Raw genomic sequence first — 10,000 nt, forward strand, 5'->3', positions numbered from 1 at the left:
AAAGCCAAGCGCAGTCCACGAGAGCTGGTCACCATCGCCCTGGCTCACGCGCCGCGGCGTTGAGCTGGAGAGCGTGCTGGTGCCATACGCAGCCCCGCCAGACACCCGCCGGTTGCTTGCTGCGGGCGCACGCGAGACGTGCTGCTGCGCGTGCTGTGCGCTGGCATGCGTTGGCACGTGTGCCTGGGGGCGCTGCCGCCGCGTGGGCGTGAGGTAGTTTCGACGCGCGCCCGCGCTCAGCACGACGGAGGGCGCCTCGTATGGGGGAGCACGTTGCTGGTGGTTGGAGGGCGCCGATGCCCACGAGTAACCGGCACTGCTTGCGCTCGTGAAGCTGTCGTTGCGGCCCCGACCAGAGGTGAGGGAAGGGTCATTGTAGTCGTCGTAGCCCTGCTGGTGGTGGTTTTGCTGGTGCTCGTGTTGCTGGTAGGTGGAGGAAGTGGCGGTGCTGGAGACGACAGATGAGCCGGACACAACGCTGGATGCACCGTCGTCCTCCTCGACGTCATCAGCAGCGGGGTCGACAATGCGGAGATAGCACGGGCGCGCGCGCATCATGGCGTGCAGGCGGTCCTTCTCCTTGCTGAGCTCGATGATGCGGACACGCATCTGCGCCATGGTGCCAAAGTCCGGGTCAACCATCTGCACCCTGCTGTCCACAATTGAGCTTGTGAGCGCGGTGGGCGTGATGCTGCCGCTGCGGCTGTGGCCACTCTTGCTTCCCGGTCGCAGGTGCAGGTTGCCTCCGTGGCCACTGGCGAAGTCTGTGTGCCGCCAGCTGCGCAGCTGCGCCTGGGACTTTGCCAGCTCGCTGTGGAGGCGGATGATCTCGTCCTCAAGCTCACGCTCACGCTCGCTGTCGTGGCGACCTGGCGCTTCTGCGGATGCGGGGTCGCCCACAATGGCGTGCCTGAGCGCATCGCCCCCGGCCTGCGCCAGCGTCTGCAGGAGCTCTGCGGCCGTTTCTCTGTTGTGGTGATGCTTTTGATCATGATGGTGATGATGGTGATGATGCTGGTGATGGTGACCTGAGTGCTTGGGCTCAAGCGCACGCTCATCGCCACGTTGCAGTAGTTGTTCCTGCTCGGCTTCATCGCCATCATCACTGCTGTCGTTGTCGCTGTCATCGTTGTCGTTATCGTCATCGTCAAAGTCGACTTGGGCCTGGAATGCAGCCACGGTGTGCGTTTCTTGACCTTCTGCTGGAAAGTAGGGCGTTGGCGTGGAAGATGATGGCTGGAACCGCACGTCGTCCAGCATGGCCGTGAGGCGGGCAATGGTCGCTGCATCGTCCCGTGCGCGCTGGTGCTGCCGGTCGAGCTCCATTTCCAAGTGCGCGATGCGTTTGCCTTGGTGACGCTGGAGCTCGGCGTGCTCGCGGGACGGCGCTGCATCTTGCGCGTTCAGGTCAGGCGCGCCAGCATCGGGGGTGGCAGCAGCGAGCTGGGCGCGCAGCTGCTGAATGGTGGCGGCCTGCTCGGCGAGTTGCTCGCGGAGACGCAGCGCAGTCCGCGAGTCTGCACGGAGCGGCTGCACCTGGGATTGCAGGGTGCCCAGCCGCTGCTCCAGGTTGAGGATGCGCGCGTCCCGCGCGTCCAGTTGGGCCTCGTACACGCGCACGCGCTCGTGCAGATGCGCGCGCAGCTCCTGGGCTTCGCGAACCTTGGCCATGAGCGCCGATCGCAGGTCGTCCGGCGACGCCGTGGCAATGAAGCTCTTTGAGTCCACATTCGGCAGGGCTGTGGATGCAGGCACAGCTGACGCTGCTGTTCTTTTGGTGGTGGTGTTGGTGTTGGTTGGCTGTGCGTCTCCAGCACGCGGAGGTGGGGCGCCGTCATGGCCCTCCGGTTGTTCTTGCTGTGTTGGTTCGTGGAACTCTGTCCATGCCACCTCGTGTCGGGATTGCTGGGGGTGACCACGTTGTTGTTCTGTGTCGGTTGGGCCGAGCGGGTGGTGCAGCTGTGGGGGAAGGGCACCAGCGTCGTCGGCGTTAGCGTTGCGTGCATGGGCGCGGTGGCTCGTTGCTGTTGTTGTTGAGGATGCGGTGCTCGTGTGGCCAGCAGGGACCACCTCCAGCTCCCAGTCTGTGCTCACGGATTGGTGGTGGTGCAGCAGCAGCTGTGGCTGTGGACCATCCACAGTAGTGGTCTTGTGGCGCGCACCGCCGACTCTGTCCTTCCGCTTCACCAAGTCAGCCATCTTCGCGTTTGTGTGTTGGGTGCGTGCAATGTGTGTGTGTGTGTGTAGGGGTGTGAGTGTCTGTATCCTCCCTTCTCGGACTCCTCGCTTGCTCGCTTGGCTTGCTTGCTTCGTATCCTTTGCTTTGCTTTGCTTTTGCTCCGTGCTTTTGCTGCTGCTGTTGCTTGTTTGCCTGCAGGCAAGTGCAATAGGCAAGCGCGCTCTACACCATGTGCAGGGCAACAAGCGGCGTTGCGCAGTGACCGAACAAATTGGTTGACACTGATTCCAGTCTAGCTGAATTCAGTCGCATAGGATGCCAAGGGCGAAGAAGACACGAGCAAAGCAAGCAAGAAGCAAAGCACACCAAAGCAAAGCAAGCAAGCAAGCAAGAAGCCTTCCATCCCCATCCTTAAATCTGCGCTCTTTTCATTTGACCCCCCCCCCATCACAGCAAACACACGCTCTCTCTCTCTCTCTCTCCCCCCATCTCATCGACGCTTTTTGGAAGAAGCGGAGAGGTAGCGCGGAAGATGACGACACCAGGACGAGAACCAGACAATGTGCATGAGGGTGGCGGCAACCACAGCCACGCACGAGGCAAGCATCGCAGGGTGGTCTTGGTACGCCAACGTGCGGCGTAGCCCCAGGTAGAAGGACACCAGGTACACCGTGTACCAGACGTGGAACAGGATGCGGGTGGTGAAGAAGGTGAAGCCAAACAGCAGGTCCTGCCGAAGCGCAGGGAACATGTTGCCCAAGCCCAGCAGCGCCGTCGGAATCTCCTCGAGAAACGGCGGCATGAGAGCGCCCGTCGCATTGTGCTCCAGCAGCGTCCACACCAGCAGCAGGTACAGCACGTGGTGCAGCCATCCTGACAGCCAGTCGACGTACTTGCGGTAGAACAGAACCCCCAACACAAGATCAACAACCAGGAACACGCCGAAGAACGTCACGGAGAGCCGGGAGACGCGGTCGTCGCCCCACACGGTGTCCGCTGCACCGTCGGGGTCACGCAGCACCTGCAGGGCGTAGCCTGCGCCAAGGGATGACTGCACGACAGCAGCCACCGTTGCCAGAAACCAGGAGAGGCCCCGCGCTGTCTTGCTGGGCGTTGCGTGTCTGTAGTAGGCCTTGAAGCCAAAGAACAACACCAACAACAATGCCGCACTCACACAGGTGTCCTGCAGGAACCACTCGCGGTGCTCGGGCTCCATGTGCAGTGCGCCAAACAGCACCGGCACCCGCCGAAGCCGTGTCGGTGGCATGCCTGGGATGGGAGTTGAGAGAGACTGAGAGAGCTGCGCCAGTCGGCAGCTGTTGTCGTTTTCTTGTGTTGAAAGGGAGGACAAAGTTTTGTGCGGTTGCGGAAAATTGTACGGAGTCATTAACAAACAACGATGTTTGGGCTGCTGCGAAGGCGCTCGACGAGTGAGTTTGTTGACATGGTGGTGCTGTGTTGGGGGGGGGGGGGGGGAAGCATGGTGGATATGGTGTGTGTGTGTGTGGCGTTGTTGTTGTTGTTGTTGTTGTTGTTGTTGTTGTTGTTGTTGTTGTTGTTGTTGTTGTTGTTGTTGTTGTTGTTGTTGCTGCTGCTGTTGTTGTTGTGGCCCTGCATCTTGATTGCTGTTCTGAGTGCCCCTGCGTGGATTGGTGAGCAGAGGAGACGCCAAGAGAATGAACCCCACACGACATGCCAACACAACAAACAACAACGCTCATCATATCACACACACACACACACACACACACACACACACACACACACACACACACACACACACACACACACACACACACACACACACACACACACACACACACACACACACACACACACAACATTCGGTCCACCAATCAGGGCGGGCCATCGCGGACCCGCCGGCTTCCCTCGCCGACTATGATCGAGAAGACATCACATTCCAAGCAAAGGTGGGCCTTGCGTCTTCCCCCCTCATTTCACGCACCATGTGCAAAACGCATGATGGCGTCAATGCGATCGCTTCAAAAAGCAAGCATGGCTGCACCCGCTTCCTTGGCACAGAAAGAACACGCCTCCTCCCTCAGCATACTTTGTGATCTAGGAAGAACACGCATCTCCCAACAACTGTTTAACTGCCCACTCACACATGCGCAATCACACACGCACACATATACACCCGCACACAACTCAACGACATCGGCACATGTGCTAGTTGTTTGACACGGTTGCGGTTGGGCCACTGCTTCCACACTTGCACGAGGAACGCGCACGACAAGAAGCGCAAAGGCATCGCTCGTTGCAACACACACAGCGCGTGTCTGTGCTGCTCAAGCCGGATGCCATCTACATCAACAGCACGCCCGTCTCCGTGAGCATCTCCACGCCGTTTTGTACCTACTGCGTATTTGCCTGCCACAGGGAACAACAGTGTGCTGCCGATTCATCGCATTTCACGTCTCACATGCGCACGCGGGCCCGCTTGTCGTCCCTCTCTGTGCCAACGCGTGTTCTTTTGGTTCAGTCGGTGTTGATGAAGTATGAACTGGACCGCGTTGTGGGCGCTTACCAAGAACTCCGATGGTTTGCAACGCCGTTTCTTGTCCTGGCCGTCAAGGTGTGGCCGCGTGTTCATTTTGTGTGTGTGTGTGTGTGTCCATGTGTGTGTGTTCGTGTTCATGTGTGTGTGTGTGTCCATGTGTGTGTGTTCATGTTCATGTGTGTGTGTGTGTGTGTGTGTGTGTGTGTGTGTGTGTGTGTGTTCATTTGTGTGGGTGCGTGCTTTACGTTGATTTCGTTCGCCCCTTCCTGCCCCTGCTTCCGATCGATGCAGTTCTCTTTCCACACAACCACGCACAACAATAATCCCGCCTTTCCTTTGGTGCACCTCCCCCACTCTGCCTGCCTCCTCTTTGCGTGGTGTGCAGGCTCTGCCAGAACGAACATCGTCACCCGAGATTGGTGGCGCAACAGATGAAAACTACCAGCTCGTCATCCTCTCCTGCAAACAGGTGCGCTGCTATTGTTCGCGTGAATGTGTGTGTGCATGTGTGCGCGCGCATGTGTACTTGTGTGTGTGCATGTGAGTGTATGTGTGTGCGTGCATGTGTGTGCATGTGTGTGTGCATGTGTGTGCATGTGTGTGTGTGCATGTGGTCCGAGTCATCCACATCTCCACTAACACCACACATTTGCTCACCCACACACTCTCTCTACCTCTCTTGCCTCGTCCAGTCTGGCGCCGTCATTGCACACATTGCCCGACTCCTTGCTCTCAACGGCCTCGATGCGGTGTGTCTGTCAGTCTGGCTCGCCGTCTGTCTGTCTGTCCCTCTCTCTGCATCTGTGCGCCATCTTCTTGCGCATATTCAACGATCCAACCAATCATTGTCTAACATCCTCCACAACACCACTCCCCAACACCCATACCCCCCTCCCTCTCGCCTCCCTCATCGGCCATCAGCTGCGTGTGAGTGGCGGTCGCCCCGCGTCAACAATGCCGCGTCCGGGAACAGCACCCGCACACATGCGCGCACGCGGGCGACCCCTCCTCAATGACGACATCACAAGCAGTAGCAGCAATGGTGGGCGTGGCAGCAGCCGCCGCCGCTGTCGCGCTGACACAAGCGATGGTAACATTGGTGTTGGTGTTGGTGTTGGTGTTGGTGTTGGTGCACCGAAAAGCGGGGACGACCGTCTGCTGGCAGGCAGGTCGCCGTTCTTTCCACAGCAACAACAGCAGCAACAACAGGGACAGCCGCAACAGCAGCAGAGGATGTCGTGGCGGGAAGCAGTACGAACAACATGGGAGTTGCAAGATCAACAACAGCAGCGGCAGCAACACGAACAAGCACAACAGCAACAACACCACCATCACCACCAGCCCTTTGCGTTTCCGAGGGAGGACGATGCTGGCGCATTGAAGACGAAGAAGAACAAACCGAGCAGTGGCGGTGGGGATGGCGATGACGGATATGAGGTGATTAGCAGCGCCGATGAACTCAGCGATGACGACGGTGGTGGCAAGGGTGGGCACGCTGGCATGGGCGAGAACGGGGCGCGCGCACGAATGCGGACGGAAGGACGCACTGAGGGCCGGCGCCACGACGTGTTTGGTTCCGTCAACAGCAGTGACGAGGACGATAGCGACGATGGCTTGGTCAACAGCAGCGACGAAGATGACGCACAAGCTGGTAGTGATGGCGATGGTGGCGGTGATGCTGCGCTGGTCAACAGCAGTGGATCTGCGAGTCCAATTGAGCCGATGAACAGCAGCGACGAGAGTGACGTGGAAGACACGCGTGCGCCGTCCCGTGGTCTCCTGCCACCAGTACCGCCAGCACGCGCCCATGCCGCCGCCGCCACCACCAACACGAACGATGGCAGTACCAGCAGCAGCGACGACGACGACGATGATGACAACGTGAGCGTGATCAGCTCCATGGGCACGGACGACGAGATTGAGGAGGACAGCAGCAAGCGCATCTCGTCGTCCCGAACATCACTGAGCGACATGGTGGAGCTTGATCCCAGCGAGGACCGAGACTGGACGTGTCGCAACTGCGGTGCCGTCAACCGCGGCCTGTACTCGGACCAGTGCAAGCAGTGTCACACGCTGCGGCGTGACGATGTCTCTCATGGTGGTGATGGTGGTGATGGTGGTGATGGTGGTGATGGTGGTGATGGCGGCACCACCCCACATGCTGGTGTTGCTATGTCTGCTTCCGATGCTGCTGATGCGACAATACCGTCAAAAACAACAACAGGACAAGACGTGGAAACGACGGCTGCACCAGGACATGGAGCGTTCCCTGCTGCTCGCGTCTCGACCGCCATCTCGTCATCATCGTCGCCGTCATCACAGAATTCTCAATCGCAGTCACAATCACAATTGCGCTCACAGACGCAATCGCAGACGCACTCCCCCGCGCTGAAGATTGTCACGCGTGGGTCCTCGTTCTTCGTCAACGGCGACATCTATGCCACCGTGGTCAAGTCGCCCGCAGCGCGGTCCGCACGCCTCTCATCACCGGCAACACGCCGGGAGGCAGATGGTGCGACCACCGCGTTTAGCTTTGACATTGCTGGTGCAAACACGCTCCGCCCGTCCACGGCACCGTCGTTGACATCGCCATCGGCCTCGGCGTCCACGCTGCTGCACCCACCAGCACCAGCACCAGCACCAACAACAACAGGAGTGGGAGGAGGGAGTGCGGACTTGCTGACACCGCCACCGCTTCCACCGCGCCCACGCTTGCGGCCGGCGTCGCAACAGAGGCAGCAGCAGCAGTGGCCCGAGGCAATACCGGAGGCCAGCGAGGAGGAAGAGGAAGAGGAAGAGCAGGTGATGCCGGGTATGGAGGAAGAGAAGGAAGAGGAGACGAAGGGCCAGAGTGGTGAGCGGGATGAAGCAAGTGGGCGCAAGGGTGCGGGTGTGAGAATCAGGGAGGGGCAAACAGTGGCAGGCGGTTCGAGGAAAGACAGCAGCGCAAACCCATTTGCAGCATTGGCGGCAGAATCCACAACAGATGACGACATCACACGTGCGCATGCCACAAGCAAACCGACAGCGCAACAAACTGACATGCAGCAAGCACCAGCAGCGCCAGCAGCAGGCATCACCGCAATAGATGACGATGATGACGAGGTTGAAGACGAGATTGAAGAAGAAGAAGAAGAAGAAGAAGAAGAAGAAGAAGAAGAAGAAGAAGAAGAAGAAGAAGAAGAAGAAGAAGAAGAAGAAGAAGAAGAAGAAGAACAACAACAACAACAACAACAACAGCGCCAGCGACAGCAAGTACACACGGAAGGTGCAGCGTGTGCCCGTGGTGACGATGATCGTGATGCTGATGGACGGGTGGGGCGTGCTGCGGGTGCACACGAGCGGTCGAGCGAACCGGTGGTGCTGCAGTGGCCGCCGAGCCTGAGCAACGTCAATCTACAACAGGTCAAGAAGGCGACGACAACGCAGCTGCAGCCGCAGCCGCAGCCGCACGAACACCAAGAGGGAAAGCAGCGATCAACCCCATCGACACAAACATCAACAACGGCACCGTCATCGTCGTTATCATCATCGTCGTTATCATCATCGTCGTGGAAGCGGCCTGAGGACCGCAGCTGGACGCGGGAGCAGCTGGTCGCGCGCTTTGGCCGTTCAAACCCGTTCCTGGCGCTGCTACTTGGCGACTACACCCACAATGGTGGCGATGGTGACAATGGTGGTGATGGTGTGGAGGCAAGCATGAGGGCACAGGGGCGCCACCGCCGCATGCATCGCAGCCGCTCCCTGTTTGTCCAGGGCCCAGCGCCGCGCGTGCACGACGACGACAACAGTACCAGGCAGCAGAGGCGAAGTGGGGACACACAGCGCCGCGGCGTGCTGACGGGAGAGCAGCAGCCACAACGGCAGCACCAACAACAGCGCCAACAGCAACAGCACCAACAACCACAACAGCACCAGTCGTCTGTTGTTTGGCCACCACCGCTTGAGGAGCTGTGGAAGCAGCAACAGGGCCACCACCGCCCTAGCACCGCACCCGCGCACTCGCACGCACATGACGCCAAGGGGCGTGGCAGCAGCAATGCCAGCCCGCGCGGTCACAACACACATCATAATGGGGGTGGTGGTGATGGCCATACACACGCACACACGCGGCGCGCGCTTGGCCCACGATCGGTCAGTTTGGGAACGGGCACGCTGGCACAACAGCAGCGACGGCGGCAGCAGCAGTCGCAGCAGCGGCCAAAGGGAATTGATCCAACCAACCCTTTCTTCCACGACATTCAGGGGTCCAGCAACGCGTGATGTGGAGAGGGTGGAGAGAGGATGAATGGAGTTGAGAAGGGTGTGTTTGCTTCGTTGTGTGTGGTTGCTCATAGTTGACGCGTGTATGCGAGATGCGTTTCTGCACGTTGTTGCTGTGCATTCGAGTAGTATTATACATTGCATTACAACTTTGAGTCGACTCTTGTTTTTGTTCTGTTGTTCTTCTGTCTGTCCCCAGGTTACAGCTACACAGTGTGCGTTCATGCACACCGTCAATGAAGTGCCGAATGACTGAACGCATGAAGTCCGTGTGAACCATTTGGTGAGCAAGCGCACCATCGTGTATTGGGTTGGCGGAACGTAACATTGCATACTCAGGGGCACAGAAGCAAGTGGCACGTCAGGCAAGCTGAGCAACGCAATAACACACGCGTGCAGGCCGTTGCAGACGAAGAAAGAGTGCGTGTGGTGACAGCGGAGAAGGAACAGTCGGGCTGGCGCGACATGACACGGTAACAACAACCATGCCAGCACATGTTTGGATGCATGCTTGCAGGCAAGTTGGGAAGAGAACACGACACGCGGGGCAGCAGCACTGGCAGCGGCGCGTTACTTGGTGTGTGTGGTGATGAAATCGAGGATGGTCTCGGAAAGCTCATCTGCCTTGTCGACCTGCACCCAGTGGCCACAGTCAAACGCCTTCACCTGCAATTGGACGAGGGGGCGAAGGGCGGGCGCGCATATGCATGTGTATGTGCGAGTGTGTGCTGAGAAAGAGGGGACAGCGAAGAAGATAAAGCGCCACACTTACACACACACACAGAAGCACAGACACAGACAGACAGACAGACAGACAGACAGACAGACAGACAGACAGACACACACACACACACACAGAAGCACAGACACACACACACACACACAGACACATGCGCGTGTTCATTATTCCCACCTGACAGTCGTCGCGGTCTTGGAGCTCCTTGACCCAGCTCTTGGCATGCAGCTGAAACGGCTGGCGGGAACAAGGGAACAGGGAGTGTGGGGGGGGGGTGTGGTGGTGGTGGTGGTTGATAGTC

At 58.9% G+C, this 10,000-nt stretch overlaps 4 protein-coding genes across 4 annotated transcripts in view; 1 reads left to right on the forward strand and 3 right to left on the reverse strand.

The window, feature by feature from the left end:
* Nucleotides 1-2,199, reverse strand: part of PTSG_03300 (uncharacterized protein) — a gene marked incomplete at both ends in the record, with an annotated part of 2,394 nt that extends 195 nt beyond the window's left edge. The window contains one exon of the mRNA XM_004995821.1: nt 1-2,199. This exon is cut by the window's left edge and continues 195 nt beyond it. Coding sequence (XP_004995878.1) covers nt 1-2,199 — 2,199 coding nt within the window.
* A 470-nt stretch (nt 2,200-2,669) lies between these two features.
* Nucleotides 2,670-3,446, reverse strand: PTSG_03301 (uncharacterized protein; the record flags this gene model as incomplete). The annotated part of the gene is made up of 1 exon (XM_004995822.1): nt 2,670-3,446. The coding sequence occupies one exon, from the start codon at nt 3,444-3,446 to the stop codon at nt 2,670-2,672; it is 777 nt and encodes a 258-aa protein (XP_004995879.1).
* Nucleotides 3,447-3,576: 130 nt separating this feature from the next.
* Nucleotides 3,577-8,963, forward strand: PTSG_03302 (uncharacterized protein; the record flags this gene model as incomplete). Its single annotated transcript, XM_004995823.1, has 9 exons — nt 3,577-3,609; nt 4,040-4,110; nt 4,374-4,529; nt 4,683-4,775; nt 5,086-5,169; nt 5,393-5,449; nt 5,622-7,592; nt 8,259-8,534; nt 8,871-8,963. Coding segments are annotated over 9 exons (2,834 nt in total), but the record flags the coding sequence as incomplete, so codon positions are not given.
* A 266-nt stretch (nt 8,964-9,229) lies between these two features.
* PTSG_03303 (uncharacterized protein) overlaps nt 9,230-10,000 on the reverse strand; it is a 2,212-nt gene continuing 1,441 nt past the window's right edge. Inside the window, exons 3-4 of the mRNA XM_004995824.1 lie at nt 9,877-9,936; nt 9,230-9,629 (exon numbers count right to left, since the gene is read on the reverse strand). Of these exons, the coding sequence (XP_004995881.1) occupies nt 9,534-9,629; nt 9,877-9,936 (156 nt within the window). The 3' untranslated portion in view covers nt 9,230-9,533. The remainder of the gene's footprint in view (nt 9,630-9,876; nt 9,937-10,000) is intronic.

Source organism: Salpingoeca rosetta (genome assembly GCF_000188695.1).
Source record: "Salpingoeca rosetta unplaced genomic scaffold supercont1.7, whole genome shotgun sequence".
Lineage (NCBI taxonomy): Eukaryota > Choanoflagellata > Craspedida > Salpingoecidae > Salpingoeca > Salpingoeca rosetta.